The sequence below is a fragment of the Betta splendens genome, chromosome 9 (assembly GCF_900634795.4).
Source record: "Betta splendens chromosome 9, fBetSpl5.4, whole genome shotgun sequence".
Taxonomy (NCBI): Eukaryota; Metazoa; Chordata; class Actinopteri; order Anabantiformes; family Osphronemidae; genus Betta; species Betta splendens.
In genome coordinates, this window is record NC_040889.2 from 3,149,993 (window position 1) to 3,167,558 (window position 17,566).

General features: G+C 39.3%; 1 protein-coding gene across 1 annotated transcript; it reads right to left on the minus strand.

The window, feature by feature from the left end:
• Window positions 1-11,108: 11,108 nt before the first annotated feature.
• Window positions 11,109-17,413, minus strand: cep83 (centrosomal protein 83). The gene is made up of 16 exons (XM_029160398.3): window positions 17,321-17,413; window positions 16,158-16,393; window positions 15,929-16,079; window positions 15,732-15,824; window positions 15,509-15,640; window positions 15,136-15,387; window positions 14,905-15,036; window positions 14,365-14,479; window positions 14,134-14,278; window positions 13,896-14,045; window positions 13,656-13,731; window positions 13,422-13,579; window positions 13,193-13,322; window positions 12,968-13,071; window positions 12,656-12,845; window positions 11,109-11,758 (listed from the first exon to the last, which is right to left on the minus strand). The coding sequence occupies exons 1-16, from the start codon at window positions 17,366-17,368 to the stop codon at window positions 11,621-11,623; spliced, it is 2,250 nt and encodes a 749-aa protein (XP_029016231.1). The 5' UTR covers window positions 17,369-17,413; the 3' UTR covers window positions 11,109-11,620.
• Between the last annotated feature and the right edge of the window lie 153 nt (window positions 17,414-17,566).

Consider the following 17,566-nt stretch of genomic DNA (forward strand, 5'->3'; position numbering starts at 1 on the left):
CATCTTCCAGTTCCAGCTCCTCTATTTTGACATCTAGTGGATTTTCAATAACAATTACTGTATCCGCAGGACTGATGCTGTGTTGCAGTTTTAAAATTAAACAATAAACATATCAGCACACATGATCCTTTCATTTGTTATGCAAAGACAATCAGGTCTCACTTATCCAGTTTCTGTCCCCCAAAACCACAAACACATTTAGCCAATATGTCTGCCAATGTATGACGGTCCTTTTTCTTTTTTTGTGTTTTGTGTTTTTTGTGTTATGTCAACGTTCAGTCTCTGTCTATAAATCCAACACATACTGTACAACGATAGTTTATCGTGACTTATATGAATTATTCGTCTGATCTGCAAAGCCCGTTCGCTGCTGGACCATTCGCTCTACTGCGGTCAAGTGAGCCGTCGTTCGTTCATCCGTCGTTCAGCCAGCCGCGCTTCAGAAACGTCTTGCGCCCGTATTACACGCTTTACAGCAGAGCACAAAACACGCTCGTCGCGACTTCCTCTTTTCATAGCGACACGTCTGGTCTGTTCAAAATATTGAAAAATACGAAACAAAATATTGCATATATAGAAAAACTGTCGCCTAATAAAGATCTGTATACTTTTACTGTAAAATTAAGCATTTATTAGTATTTAAAACTACCATGTCATACTGTGAAATTTTTATAATTAATAACTTAACTTTGGTGCATAGTTCCAGGCCCAGACCACTTTCCCCTTGTTCTACTAGAGGTGTACTATCACCACACAAAGATCTGTATATTTTTACTGTATAGTTTTGGATTTATTAGTATTCAAAACTACCAGTTCATACTGTAACTGTATAGGCCGTATAGTCAACTTTAATGATCAATAACTTGACTTTGGTGCATAGTTCCAGGGCCAGACCACTTTCTCCTATTTCTGCTAGATGTGTACTATCATCACACAAAGATTCGTGTATTTTTACTGTATAGTTTAGGATTTATTAGTATTCAAAACTACCAAGTCATACTGTAACTGTATGGGCCGTATAGTCAACTTTAATCATTAATAACTTGACTTTGGTGCATAGTTCCAGGCTCAGACCACTTTCCTCTTGTTCTACTAGAGGTGTACTATTACCCCACAAAGATCTGTATATTTTTACTGTATAGTTTAGGATTTATTAGTATTCAAAACTACCAAGTCATACTGTAACTGTATGGGCCGTATAGTCAACTTTAATCGTTAATAACTAGACTTTGGTGCATAGTTCCAGGCCCAGACCACTTTCCCCTTGTTCTACTTGATGTGTACTATCACCCCACAAAGATCTGTATATTTTTACTGTATAGTTTTGGATTTATTAGTATTCAAAACTACCATGTCATACTGTAATACAGTCAACTTTGATCATTAATAACTTGACTTTGGTGCATAGTTCCAGGCCCAGACCACTTTCCCCTTGTTCTACTAGAACTGTACTATCACCACACAAAGATTCGTGTATTTTTACTGTATAGTTTAGGATTTATTAGTATTCAAAACTACCAGTTCATACTGTAACTGTATGGGCCGTATAGTCAACTTTAATGATCAATAACTTGACTTTGGTGCATAGTTCCAGGCTCAGACCACTTTCCTCTTGTTCTACTAGAGGTGTACTATTACCCCACAAAGATCTGTATATTTTTACTGTATAGTTTTGGATTTATTAGTATTCAAAACTACCAGTTCATACTGTAACTGTATAGGCCGTATAGTCAACTTTAATGATCAATAACTTGACTTTGGTGCATAGTTCCAGGCCCAGACCACTTTCCCCTTGTTCTACTAGAACTGTACTATCACCACACAAAGATTCGTGTATTTTTACTGTATAGTTTTGGATTTATTAGTATTAAAAACTACTAAGTCATACTGTAACTGTATGGGCCGTATAGTCAACTTTAATCGTTAATAACTAGACTTTGGTGCATAGTTCCAGGCCCAGACCACTTTCCCCTTGTTCTACTAGATGTGTACTATCACCCCACAAAAATTCATGTATTTTTACTGTATAGTTTAGGATTTAGCAGTACTTGAAAGTACTATGTCATACTGTAATACAGTCAACTTTGATGATCAATAACTTGACTTTGGTGCATAGTTCCAGGCTTAGACCACTTTCCCCTTGTTCTACTAGATGTGTACTATCACCACACAAAGATTCTTGTATTTTTACTGTATAGTTTTGAATTTATTAGTATTCAAAACTACCATGTCATACTGTAATACAGTCAACTCTAATGATCAATAACTTGACTTTGGTGCATAGTTCCAGGCTTAGACCACTTTCTCCTTGTTCTACTAGATGTGTACTATCATCACACAAAGATTCGTGTATTTTTACTGTATAGTTTAGGAGTTATTAGTATTCAAATCTACCATGTCATACTGTAATACAGTCAACTTTAATCATTAATAACTTGACTTTGGTGCATAGTTCCAGGCCCAGACCACTTTCCTCTTGTTCTACTAGAGGTGTACTATTACCCCACAAAGATCTGTATATTTTTACTGTATAGTTTAGGATTTATTAGTATTAAAAACTACTAAGTCATACTGTAACTGTATGGGCCGTATAGTCAACTTTAATCGTTAATAACTTGACTTTGGTGCATAGTTCCAGGCCCAGACCACTTTCCCCTTGTTCTACTAGATGTGTACTATCACCACACAAAGATTTGTGTATTTTTACTGTATAGTTTTGGATTTAGCAGTACTTGAAAGTACTATGTCATACTGTAATACAGTCAACTTTGATGATCAATAACTTGACTTTGGTGCATAGTTCCAGGCTTAGACCACTTTCTCCTTGTTCTACTAGATGTGTACTATCATCACACAAAGATTCGTGTATTTTTACTGTATAGTTTAGGAGTTATTAGTATTCAAAACTACCATGTCATACTGTAATACAGTCAACTTTAATCATTAATAACTTGACTTTGGTGCATAGTTCCAGGCCCAGACCACTTTCCCCTTGTTCTACTAGATGTGTACTATCACCACACAAAGATTCGTGTATTTTTACTGTATAGTTTTGGATTTATTAGTATTCAAAACTTCCAGGTCATACTGTAATACTCTATGGGCCTTATATTCAACTATGATGATGAATAACTTGACTTTAGTGCATAATGCCAGGCCCAGATTATGTCACTTTTCATAAAAAAACTGAGTGAGGCTAAGCACACACACATTAAATCCTTTTATTACCATCTGTTAGGACTCCAAAGTGTGACTTTTAATATTGAAACTAAATGTTTAATGTTTAATATAAAGTCATTGAACAGTCAAAAACTGAATATTTATGTGTGAAACATACATTAACGTGGTGGAGGAGTTTGTGTGCCTGAATGACCCCGGGAGCTATGTTGTCGGGGGCTAAATGCCCCTGGTAGGGTCTCCCAAGGCAAACAGGTCCTGGGCTGGGCTGAAGTGGAGGAAGTGTCCGGAGAGAGGGAAGTTTGGAGTTTGCTTAGACTGTTGCCCCCCGCGACCCGCCCCCAGAAAAAGCGGTTGAAAATGGATGGATACTGAAATCGTTATTTGTTCTCATTAAACCATTTCCCATGTCTGGAGTTTGTTTTATCAAAGTTATTGCCGTCTCTGTTCTTACACATTGTAATATCTAGTTTTGAACACTAAAATGTAAATACAAAATGTATATAACCAAATATTCAGGATTAGATTTAATGCAATTATTCTCTCTTCACAATACAGACTTAAAACAATAAAAAAGAAAGTTACACACTACACTGTTTGTAGTGCAGTACTTATTGGTTTTATGCTTGACTGTAAGGGCCATATTTCAGCATAACATGGTACTACTAAAATCCTAAACTATACAGTAAAAGTACACAGATCTTTGTGGGGTGATAGTACATCTCTAGTAGATCATGGGGAATGTGGTCTGAGCGTGGAACTATGCACCAAAGTCAAGTTATTGATCATCAAAGTTGACTGTATTACAGTATGACATGGTAGTTTTGAATACTAATAAATCCAAATCTATACAGTAAAAATACACAGATCTTTGTGGGGTAATAGTACACCTCTAGTAGAACAAGAGGAAAGTGGTCTGAGCCTGGAACTATGCACCAAAGTCAAGTTATTGATTATCAAAGTTGACTGTATTACAGTATGACATAGTACTTTCAAGTACTGCTAAATCCTAAACTATACAGTAAAAATACATGAATTTTTGTGTGGTGATAGCACATTACTAGTAGAATAAGGAGAAAGTGGTCTAAGCCTGGAACTATGCACCAAAGTCAAGTTATTAATGATTAAAGTTGACTGTATTACAGTATGACATGGTAGATTTGAATACTAATAAATCCAAAACTATACAGTAAAAATATACAGATCTTTGTGGGGTGATAGTACACTTCTAGTAGAACAAGGGGAAAGTGGTCTGGGCCTGGAACTATGCACCAAAGTCAAGTTATTGATCATTAAAGTTGACTATACTGCCTATACAGTTACAGTATGAACTGGTAGTTTTGAATACTAATAAATCCAAAACTATACAGTAAAAATACACGAATCTTTGTGTGGTGATAGTACAGTTCTAGTAGAACAAGGGGAAAGTGGTCTGGGCCTGGAACTATGCACCAAAGTCAAGTTATTGATCATTAAAGTTGACTATACGGCCTATACAGTTACAGTATGAACTGGTAGTTTTGAATACTAATAAATCCAAAACTATACAGTAAAAATATACAGATCTTTGTGTGGTGATAGTACACCTCTAGTAGAACAAGGGGAAAGTGGTCTGAGCCTGGAACTATGCACCAAAGTCAAGTTATTAATGATTAAAGTTGACTATACGGCCCATACAGTTACAGTATGACTTGGTAGTTTTGAACACTAATAAATCCTAAACTATACAGTAAAAATACACGAATCTTTGTGTGATGGTAGTACACATCTAGCAGAAATAGGAGAAAGTGGTCTGGGCCTGGAACTATGCACCAAAGTCTAGTTATTAACGATTAAAGTTGACTATACGGCCCATACAGTTACAGTATGACTTGGTAGTTTTGAACACTAATAAATCCTAAACTATACAGTAAAAATACACGAATCTTTGTGAGATGGTAGTACACATCTAGCAGAAATAGGAGAAAGTGGTCTGGGCCTGGAACTATGCACCAAAGTCAAGTTATTGATCATTAAAGTTGACTATACGGCCTACACAGTTACAGTATGAACTGGTAGTTTTGAATACTAATAAATCCAAAACTATACAGTAAAAATATACAGATCTTTGTGTGGTGATAGTACACCTCTAGTAGAACAAGGGGAAAGTGGTCTGAGCCTGGAACTATGCACCAAAGTCAAGTTATTAATGATTAAAGTTGACTGTATTACAGTTTAACATACTACTTTCAAGTACTGCTAAATCCTAAACTATACAGTAAAAATACATGAATTTTTGTGTGGTGATAGCACATCACTAGTAGAATAAGGAGAAAGTGGTCTAAGCCTGGAACTATGCACCAAAGTCAAGTTATTAATGATTAAAGTTGACTGTATTACAGTATGACATAGTACTTTCAAGTACTGCTAAATCCTAAACTATACAGTAAAAATACATGAATTTTTGTGGGGTGATAGTACACATCTAGTAGAACAAGGGGAAAGTGGTCTGGGCCTGGAACTATGCACCAAAGTCTAGTTATTAACGATTAAAGTTGACTATACGGCCCATACAGTTACAGTATGACTTGGTAGTTTTGAATACTAATAAATCCTAAACTATACAGTAAAAATATACAGATCTTTGTGGGGTAATAGTACACCTCTAGTAGAACAAGAGGAAAGTGGTCTGGGCCTGGAACTATGCACCAAAGTCAAGTTATTAATGATCAAAGTTGACTGTATTACAGTATGACATGGTAGTTTTGAATACTTAATAAATCCAAAACTATACAGTAAAAATATACAGATCTTTGTGTGGTGATAGTACACCTCTAGTAGAACAAGGGGAAAGTGGTCTGGGCCTGGAACTATGCACCAAAGTTAAGTTATTAATTATAAAAATTTCACAGTATGACATGGTAGTTTTAAATACTAATAAATGCTTAATTTTACAGTAAAAGTATACAGATCTTTATTAGGCGACAGTTTTTCTATATATGCAATATTTTGTTTCGTATTTTTCAATATTTTGAACAGACCAGACGTGTCGCTATGAAAAGAGGAAGTCGCGACGAGCGTGTTTTGTGCTCTGCTGTAAAGCGCGTAATACGGGCGCAAGACGTTTCTGAAGCGCGGCTGGCTGAACGACGGATGAACGAACGACGGCTCACTTGACCGCAGTATTCGCTCTCATTGGCCATTAAAGGGGAAGCTGTTTCCGTGACTGGGAAGCTTTACTGGAAACGTCTACTACTCAGTCCAATGTACACCCTCAACTAGTCGATCGCTAATGTGTGTGTGGTTGTGTTAACGTTTTTAACTAAAATTTATTGGTGTTATATGTCACACAATGTCAAGTAGTTTTTTATGGAGTCGGCTCAGTATTTTGTGTTTTTATTACCTATACTACAGAGCTGTTGCCATGAATTGTGCTGTTTTTCATATTTCCGGTTTTAGTTTGGTACAGTACTTCCCGTTTTCTTCTCTAGTTCTGTCTTGATTTACATTACAAGTCATGTGTGTTTCCAGTTGTTTTCAATCAATCATTAGTACTGATTATTTAAGCTCCAGTACTCACCTGTTCCAGTCGCCAGATTGTCTGCTCTGTACCCATGTGTTCGTCAGTCAGCATTCCAGTAATGATGGTTGAAGCTTCATGAGGCATTGAACCACTTGAACCAATTGGTTTGAGAATGGGTTAATTTTCTTGAAGCTTCATATATCTGAACCACATAATTTGTGATGCATTGAATTGCGCGAGTTGGGAATATCTATGAATTACAAAAAAAATGTATGACCAAATAATTTCTGTACATAAATAATCACGTGTCCATAATTTTTAAATGTATTGTGTGTGTGTACATTTTCCCGAAATGGTAATATCATAATATGGCAGGTTAAGAGAAGGGCATGGGCAAAATCAGGCAGGGGACAATGAATGTGTTTGTGGAAAAGGAGAAGCACAGATTATGCTTGTGTAACTTGGCTAATGATGTATAGGACAGGGGAAGATTCATTCACTACGGAACGTCACATCACTACCTACCAGCGTTTTTGCTCATGTCTGGTTCTGACCTTACCTAGTTTTGTCCCTGTCACTACCTCTGCCTGGAATACGGATTACTGTTTTTATCTATTGCTTGTCTGACCTTGAGATTGCCTGCCTTTCCTAGACCTGTCTGAATTCAAGACTTATTTTTGCAAGTCCCGCCTCAAAGCTGTGCATTTTTGGTACTGTCTCCCTCCCGTTCCTGGTTTCCAAATTTGCGGGAAATGGTCGAGACTAGGTCCCTTTGACCTACTAAAAACATGCCTAACATCAAGTTAAACAGTATAGCATGGGCTACAGCACTATAGAAGTTTATTTTAGGTGTATCAAACAGGTAGAAAACAAAAACATAACACAATAACCAATAACATTCAGTGCCCCCTGCATTAGCTGCTAATGTTAGCCCACGACACATTCATGGCTCTAACTGCAAATGCTAAGCTAATTGCTAGCAAAATAAACATTTATAATGTGAACATTTAAAGATTGTCATATAAAGACTGCTAGGCAGAGATATGGCAACGTTGGTAACATAGACACATCAGGCAAAGCAGTCAATCTCCAGGCTTAGTTCAACAAACTAGGCAGAGTCCAAATCAAAACAGACAGAGAGCAGGCAAGGCAAGGTCAAAAACGAAATCCAGGACTGGTACACAGAAGGACAAGATGTAAGTGCCACTGTTATTTATTATTATCACTATCAATAATGTGTGATTATGGTAGATGCAATGTTATATGTGTAATAATTCATATGCATAGGTGTATGTGTATGTATATGATATATGTATGCATGTATGAGTGTATGCACATACCTTAACACTACTATTAGTATTAATATTAATTTAACAGTTAACCACAGTACAGCAGTCATTTAGTTATGAATGTGTCTGCCTAAGATACATCCTTATTCCATCCTTACACATTCATTGTGTGTCTATTTTTATTTTTGCTTCATTGATTTGGTGTGACACACACCACATGCACAAACTCAACATGTCCACGAACACAGCGACATCACATATATTTAGGATGGACTAAGTAAAGCAATGAACCATTAATCAAAAGGAGTATATATTTTTCTTATATATTCCTATTGTAAAAGCAAAACTGTCCATCACAATACGACATTCAGCCTAATACATGCTGCTAGTTGAACTGTCAGACAGGACACACGCACAAAAGAAATCACTTTTACAGATTGTTATTTTCAGTTGGTTCAATCTGTAAAGACAGAAAAACAAAGTTCAGTTGAATATATAGCAACAAGAAATCTTTCATTTAATATATTTTTAATATAGATTTAACATCAAGACGAATTAAAGCTACCAAAGGAAACAGCACCAGAATTCTGTACATAGTATAAATAAATATTAATAATAAATTAACTGTTACTTGCAGGAACAGACGTCTTCATTACTTTGGATTAGGTGTCCACATATGACAGAAAAACAGACAGCAACAATATTAGCATCTAAAGGTAAAGGTGATAACATACAGATGTTTAGTGTGAAATACTTCAATACAGGTTAGTGTAGCAAAGACAGTTTGATTGATCAATCAGCTTGACCATTTTCTTGGCGCCTGTCTATAGTTGGTTCAATCTGCAATGACAGAAACTAAGTTTTCTTTGTTATATAGCTATTAATGGGCAAATGATACCAAACTTTTGGAGCTCTTTTTAAAGCGGGTTGGCTTCAAACACTGTGTCGGAGCTTGTACCGAAACGCCCCTGTCACGGGACAGATGGCTTCAAACGCACCCTCTGTTTTACTTTGTGCTTTCTTGTTTTAAAAACGTTTCGAAGTGTTTCATTGGCTCATAGTCTTAGAATCTGGTCTGAACCAATGAGAGATTGACCTGTCAACTTTAGTTTATTTGATACTATGCACACTATATAAAATGCATAAAAAATACATAAAAATGTTGTGTTGTAAGGAGATTTGGAAAGAACTTTGGAGACTGATATTTGGCCAATATTATGACGACTGTAGATGGCATTCAAAGGTTTGGGATAATTTTGATCTTATATCACCGAATAAGGTAAAATACATTGTCATGCTTTACATTTTCTGTTTTAATTGTTGAATTACCTTGGCACATATTGAGGAGGCTTCTGCTGTGAGCTTGACTGCTGACATGTGGACAGTCAACATGGATGCACAACTTTGCATAACATGTCATTATGTATCGAAGAACCTTGATCTGGTTTCTGTGCTTTTAGGTGTGCAGTATTTTCCTCTGACCCACTCAGCAGCTCATATTGCAGAAGTCACCTCAAATTTAATAGCTGAGTGGGAGATAATGGAGAAGATCTGTGGGATGGTTACTGATGGGGCTCCCAATGTGTTGTTATTCAATTAAATAATACACACATTTATTGCTTTGCCCCCATGCTCAATCTCATTTTGAAAAAATTCCTATCCCAAAGAGATCTGGAAAATGTAACAGGGCTCGCAAAATAGAGCATTTCAAGTCTAGTTTAAAAGCCATGCAAGCCATGAAAAGTTATGCACCATACAAGATAATATAGAAATGCCACAAAAGAAACTCATTCAAGAGGATAAGAGATGAAACAGCACCTACACAATGTTTTAGAGGCTTTACTGTATGACATAGTACTTTTCACTGCTGAAGACTATCAGTTAACAGTCAACCAGTGCCTGACAGTCCTAAAGCCATTCTATCAGTGAGCTCGCTAAGGAATCAGGATCAAATGCTATTTCCATTGTAAAAATGTTAACATCTTATTTCTATTGAATGCGTTAAAATGGTTCCAGGTATTGCTGTCACTCTTGCTTACCACCTAAGAAATAACATAAAGGAGAAATTCGGTGGGTTGGAAAAGGTGAACAGGCCATCTGTGGCCACAGTCCTCGATCCACAGTTCTGAGATAGGGTTTAGCTATCACAGCTCAAGGTGCTGTTAAAAGGCTAGCAAGGGAGTATGCCAGCCTCAATGGTTAACAGATGTGCCCTCAGAAAATCCAGCAACATCTGCCAGTGCAAGTGTAAAAAAAAACTCACGCTGTGGTCTTTGCTGGATTGTCACCTAAAACCACACCAGCAGTGCTACAAGCAAGTGCTACAGTGGAGTTACAAAGTACTGCTGAAACACCAGTTGTTTTATTCAATTATCACATTTATTTCTTTCTCATAGAAATGTAAAAGAGCAACATCTTGCAAGGTCTATGTACTGGGCAGAACAGAGGACCTTATGTCCTACATTATGGAAACTTGCCTACAAATATCTGAGCATTCCAGCGTCATCTGTTCCTTATGAAAGAATATTTTCTAAGAATAGGGATCTGGTGAGCCAGAAAAAGAGCAGACTAAAGCCTCAGTGTTTTAGAGGTGTGGATGAGTCAGGCTTATTTCTTGTAATTGTCTTACTCATTTAAACTGACGCTCACGTCGCCTTCCGAAGACAAAGTGACTAAACTAGCAGGTCCTCAGGTGACACATTCGAGCCGCATTCGCTCTTAGATATTCACCACATTGAACTGAGTGTAGAATTACAAAATCAAGTATAGAGAAATTAAACTTCAAATTTGATTTCTACTAAAATTCTATGTGCTTTTAGTTTCCATGTGACAGCTAAGTCAAACATCTTTGTAAGGGTATGTATGTGTTGAATAAAGTGTCACAGCTCTGCCAAAGTATGGGACACAGCAGCAGAACTGTAGCTACATGAATATTTTTTTCCCAAATGGATATAAAAATAATATTTGCGCGCACGCACACACATGCACTTTTTCCCTAGATTTCAATTCTACAATTCAAAAGTCTTGTTCAGAAAGTAGCTAGCTTTATTCCTTAAAATAAAGTTTTAATTACCGTAATTATTAGGAGACAGAAACAAATAGACGTGGAAGAGCATTAAGCATTTCATCATCAGTCATCGTCACATTAAATTTAAATGTTTATTTTGTACTGTTTTCTTCTTTTGCTTATGAATGACAGAACTGACATGAGTGAGTCAGCTAGCAGATAACTACTGATGGATTCTGTACAGTAAAAAACAAAACCACAACCAACATGACACAATATCAAAACCAAAAACAAGACAAATATAAACTGTCAATGGTTGCAACAGATTTCAAGTAAAACCTATTAGACAGTACTTTGTACAATTTCCAGCCTACAATTTCCTGAGTCCTTAGCTCCTCTGGACAAATTAGCTGATGCAAAATGTAAATAAAGTGTTAAAACAACTCGAACCCTGAAGACATCATGGTAAATTTTTCAAAAGGTGCTGCATGTACATTAGAGACACAAGCTCTAACAAAACACATTTGTACGTGTGTAAAGATGTCAGAAAACTGTTTTTAAAAACCTGATATTCTTTTAAAAACAGGACGTCTTTCACTCTTCCCTGTAGTTACATTTAATGTCCAGCAAAATGAGGTGTAGGGGTCAGAGGTCGGGATGGGAAACTGTGTCCCTGTCTTTCTGCACCAGAGATCCCAGTTCCTCCAGCTGCTGTTGCTGGGCACTCTCCAGGTCCTCCAGCCTCCGACGCAGCAGAGACACCTCCCTCTGATGCTGCTCCTCCTGCAGCACGAGACAGGAAACATTAGACAGCCTTACTGGCACCCTGTGCATTAAGGCATCCACACACAAACCTTTTTGTGTAATTCTGTATTGCTGCAAAATCAGAATTCATTGCACACATACACACCCTTGGGTCACTTGTTGGTTTTGTCATTACACAAACAGGGTGCAACTTTGAGTCAAAATGTTTCATGTTATTGGCACTTAAGCTTTTTTGTTTGTTAGATTGTTAGTGTTAGATTTAATTTCCCTAAAACTGAAGTGTTACATTCTGATCCACTTCCAGATTGTTTTTAAGAATAAGATTAAGAATCAGAATGCCTTTATTAGTCCCACAGCGGGGAAATTGCAACTTACAACAGCAGAAGGACAGAAAAAAGAGAAAAACCATACAAACATACATCCATAAACAAAGCACACATCCATAAACAAAGCAAATGCAGTTAAGAGTTCTGATTGTAGAGTCTGACGACAGCAGTTAGGATGGATCTGCGATATCTCTCCTTCACACAGCGAGAGTGGATTAGTCCGTTACTGGAGCTGCTTTTCAGAGCAGACAGTCCTCCAGTGGGTGCGAGTCCTGGTCCAGGATGGATATCAGTTTGGCCAGGATCCTTCTCTCACCCACCTCCTGCACCGTGTCCAGAGTGCAGCCCAGGACAGAGCTGGACCTCTTGATCACCCTGTCCAGTCTCTTCCTGTCCCTTACCGTGATGCTGCTCCAGCAGACCACACTGTACAGGATGGCTGATGCCACCACAGAGTCATAGAAGGTCTTCAGGAGTGGCACTGACTATGACTCTTTAGATATTTTTAAATCTCTGTTCATTGGTTGGATTAGATGATCCTGCAACATTACATCCTATGTAAGACAACATGGTCTTCACATATACTTACTGGAATGTTAGATAAAAATCCCTCAGATCCAAGCTGCAGGAAAGGGGTGGGTGTTGAGGCTAGGAGGGCGGGACCAACAGTGAAGGCACCTTGGCCACCAAACAGGAGGCGGCGGAACTCATTATGCCGGCGCTGCAGCTCCTTCAACCGTCTGTTGAGTTGGGCTTGCTCTTCTGAGAAGGATAAACGTCTAGAGGGGGAAACGATACTGTCATTAAACGTCTGGCTTTTCCTTCTGGTGACCTACCATTGGAAAGTAAATGATTTTGCTTGTGTATAATTTCTTTTAGGGGAAGTTAACTTGAAGTTTACTTCTTGGCTGCTGCTGCTTCCAGTTCCAGCTCATCTATCTTGGCCTCCAGCAACTGGATCTTCTCCTGCAGTCTCTTCTCTTTGTTCTCTGTAAGCGTTTTTCTCTATATGGGAGACAACACACCCACGTTGTTTCAGCTTCCATACGTCCCAGCTATGCAAATGGGTAAATAATAACAAGAACAAAAATAACATGAAATGACAACAGAGTGCTTGTTTTGGTACCTTCTTCTGTGCCACTGCTGCCCTCTGTAGTTTCTCTTTTGCCTGAGTGTATTTCTGCAGCAGCTGGGCTTCCTGCTCCTGCAGCTTGTGCTTCTGCTCCAACCATATAAGTTGACGCTCCTCCACCATCCTGTAGGAAAAAGACCACACAGAAAAAGGAGAGATTAACCGTTAAACTGAATAAGGAAAGCTTGAGCATATTTATAGAAAGACCACCCAGCAGGTGCACCTTTCTGCCTCGTGTTGACTCTTCTCAGCCTGGGCACGAGTTGTCCTCAGCTCCTCCCTGACTTTGTCTAACGTTTCTCTCAGGTGCTGGTTTGTCTCCATCAGGTCACTCTCAGAGTGCGAGAGCGTCCCCAGCTGGACCTGCAGATCCTGGCTGTGCTATTGGGGCAAGAAATAAAATTGCTGGATTCACTTCAACCGTAGAACTGAAAAGGCAGAGGTTGTGTTCACTTACCTGCTGTAGCTCAGCAATCTCTGCTTTTTGCCTCTCCAGCTCCTCAAGCTGGGAGCTCTGCTGCTGAAGCTTGGTTCTGTGCAAGACACAAAGTTAAACACTATACTACTACTAATACTATATCGGCTCACAGGCTCCTTTTATTTTCATGCACCATTTCTACTTTTGCAAAGCAATCACAGACCTGATGTGCTGAGCTGGCACACACGAAGAAGCTCTTGTGTTCTTAATGTTTAGTACCTCAGACTGTGCAGCTCCCTACGCACTGACTCCTCTCCTTGCTGGGCACTGTGGAGCCGCCCCTCCCACTCCTCTTTGTAGGCGTGGTCTACAGCATCCTGCATCACCCTCTGCTGTTCTAGAGATGCAAGACGATTCTCTAATTCCAACCTAATGACGGATAAAGAAATATTCTCATGTGAAAAGTCCAAGCCATTATGATCAGAGTAAACGTCACGGTCGATGAAACTCAACTTACTTTTCCTCGTGCAAGGACGCTGTTTTGCGGAACTCCTCCTCACGGGCTGACTGCACCTTCCTGACCAGCTCCCTCTCCTTCTCCACCAGGACTTCTTTGTGTCGCTCCACTGCAGCTCTGAGCACCTCCACATCTCCCTGCAGACCTAACCCACACACATATACACAGGTTACCATAACACTCAGGTAAACTCAACATAATAATATGATAAGCTCAATGTGTAGACCATACCATCAATCTGCCCCTGCAGTGTGTCTCTCTCCCTCTCCACCTCCCCTTTAGAGCGGGTACACTCCAGTTTGATGCTGGCCACCTCCAGTTTGTGTGAATGTTTCAGGCTTTCAATCTGAGAAGCAAAGAACAATAATGAGGGGGCACACAGCCATGCATTCACATTTGCACTCACACCTACAGGCAATTTAAAATCTCCAGTCATGTCTGTGGGGAAAACCAGAGTACACAGACACACGGTAAACCAGGACCTTCTTGTTGTGAGGTAACAGTGTAACCACTGAGCCAATTGACATAAGAGTCATAATATTCATTATACTAAGATGAATATGAGGGATTTACATACATATGTTGCACTTTCATAGATAATTGTTCACGTTTTAATAAACATCTAGATTTGGCTGATAAATCTAGGGAGAATCAAAAGGTTTCCCTCGCACTAAATCCAATGTGGGAAAATTGTCAGGGCTCAGTTATGTCTTATATATGTGACGATAAATATAGGTCAGTAATAATGTGGAAGGTCAACATGCAGCAGACCTGACAGGTTAGGGAGTTGACCTCTCTCTCAGCTTTGTGCAAACGTCCAGTCAGCTGGCTGTTTTGCTCTTGGCTGGAATGTAGTTCACTCTCCATCCGCTCCAGCTGCAAGCGCAATGACTGACGCTCTGCCTGTCCAGCCATAGAAAATCAATAAAAAAAAGGATACAGCATACAAAACCCTCAAGAAATGTACAGATATTCCCAGGTCAAGGGCGATTGTTGACTCACCTCCAGTGATTTCACTATGGCCTGACTTTCTGTCAACTGTCTGATCTGGATACGCTGGACATTTTCAGCCTGCTGACCCGAGTTTTCTTTCTGGGCTCGGAGCTCAGCCACCTCTGCCTCCAGGCCCTTCAGTCGAAGGTGGAGCTGGGCTTTTTCCCTCAGCAGAGCTTCCACCCGTTTCCCATCACGCAGTGGGTCTGAACCCTGGTACTGGGCCACCATCTCCTCCCTGTCCTTCTGCAGACGAGAGATCTGCAAAACAATATCCTAAATATTTTAGATTTATCCCCACACCAGTGATTAATTCAAAACAGCTTTGCATCACATTCTGTATAATAAATGCAAGATAAAAACAAAGACAAGACAAAACTACCTCTGCCTCATAGCGAATCCTCCTCTCCTCCAGGACGCGAGTATGTTCTTCTCTCTGATGGTCAAACTGGGACTTGATGAAGGTGTACTCATACCGCAGCTTATTGTACTCAGATCTGTATTTCTCTGCCTCCTGTGAAGAAACACAATTGGACACATTACTCCCTAGTTAGTGACAGGATTGAGTATCTGACAAATTAAATATATTAAAAAAAACACAAGACCTCTTCTAGTTTGTTGAACCTTTCTCTGACAGGGGCTTCCATCTCCTGCTGCACCTGAGCTCTGAGCAACTCCACCCGCTGAGGGGTCATCACCTGGTCAACATGCATGTGTCCAAAAATTCAACAGAGGTTTTCTACTTACATTTATAAAATATAGAAATTAAGCTACACCACGTGACATATGTCCTCTCTTGTACCTGCAGCCGAAGCTCCTCCAGCTCCCTGGTTTTGTCCAGTAGCTCTCCTCGCAGCTCAGCCAGCAGCAGCTGCAGTTTTTCCTGTTGAGCCTGTCTGTCGCTCAGTAGACGCTTAAGTTCGTTCTGTGCCCTCATGAACTCATCCTGCAGGCTGCAAAACAAATAAGTCAACCTGATCAGTCAACCTGAACATGACAGATGAGGAATAAAGTAAGAGATGTGACTTCACCTGGCATGTTCAGCCTTTAGCGTCTGGTAGTTGGTTCTGTGGTTTTCACACTTTATCCTCTCATCAATAAGCATCTTCTGCAGCTCCATCTCTGCGCCACCCAAACCAGCAGACAACCCTAACAAGGCTGTGGAACTCCTGATCCCAGTCTCCATGTTCGGCAGGACAGGGGCAGACCGCCCGAGAGCAGTGGAGGCCATATCACCTCTACGAGAGCCAGCCAGAAGCAGGATGAGCTAAAGAAAGGTTGTGCAAAACAAGCTAAAAAAAATATATATATATATATATATATATATATATATATATATATCAAAAGGAAGGAGGAGGGTTGTCAGAAGGATCTCTCTCCTACGATCTGCACTTGGAGGATGGTGATTGTAGAGAGCAAAATTAGTACAGGCTTTGTTGTCAGTTACCATGGCGGCTTTGAGACTAGTCCCCCGGCTACTTGTTTAAATCACAATCTCCCAGCAGTCAAGACGAGTCTCTTAACTCAGTCTCAAGTGATTACTTAGTTCCACTCCTCAGTCTGTTCCCTATGTTGTGAATACGCAGTCTCTGATTGCAACCAGCTCTTCGTCCCATTATCAAACACCCAGTGTAGCTCACTGTGTAATCAAACTAGAGAATTTAAATTTATACACACAGGCAGAGCTAGTTACGTTACCCTTAACCTGTAGAAAAGCTATTTGCAATAAAACATGATATACTTTATAGCTTTAATGTGAGTATATATAATTCAAAGAATTGATCGTTCAAACTGCCTCCGCCTCAAATTAGTCAAAAGCTGAGGTTTTTAAATGTCGCGCTGTTTCGCTACGCAGGTTTGAGCAGCTACATCTATGCATCCATTATCGGACACATTATACAGCATTTGTCTTGTTGCCTCCAAACAGCAATACACTTTCAGCAATCAACTATTTACAGTGACAACAACGATCTCCACACTCATTAACTGCCAACAACCACAATATAAACAGGGGCTAGCGAAGCAGTTACTGATAAGCTAACCACTTTAACACCTCAGCTAGCCAAGACGTTTTATCCAGCGCAACAAGGCGGCGTTTATTGAGCTCATTCCAGCTAAATACAAATCAATGCAGTTAAACGACACCGCGATTTCCTTCAGAAAAAAGGAACACTGACGACCAAAAACTACTTACTGTAAAGTCACCATGGACTTCTTTCTTTCCTACAAACCGTGGAATCATGGGAATATTTACCCAGAATGCAATTCTTGCTACACTGTAAAACGCTATGTAGAGCTTTTTGAGAGAAATATTCTAAATAGAGTAGGCTACGGATTATTTGTCTTATCTTTTGCAAAACAATTTATTCTACTTAAAGAACCTTTGATCGGCAACATAATGATGCAGGTCATCGTGTTTTTTTAGCACAGTTATAACTTT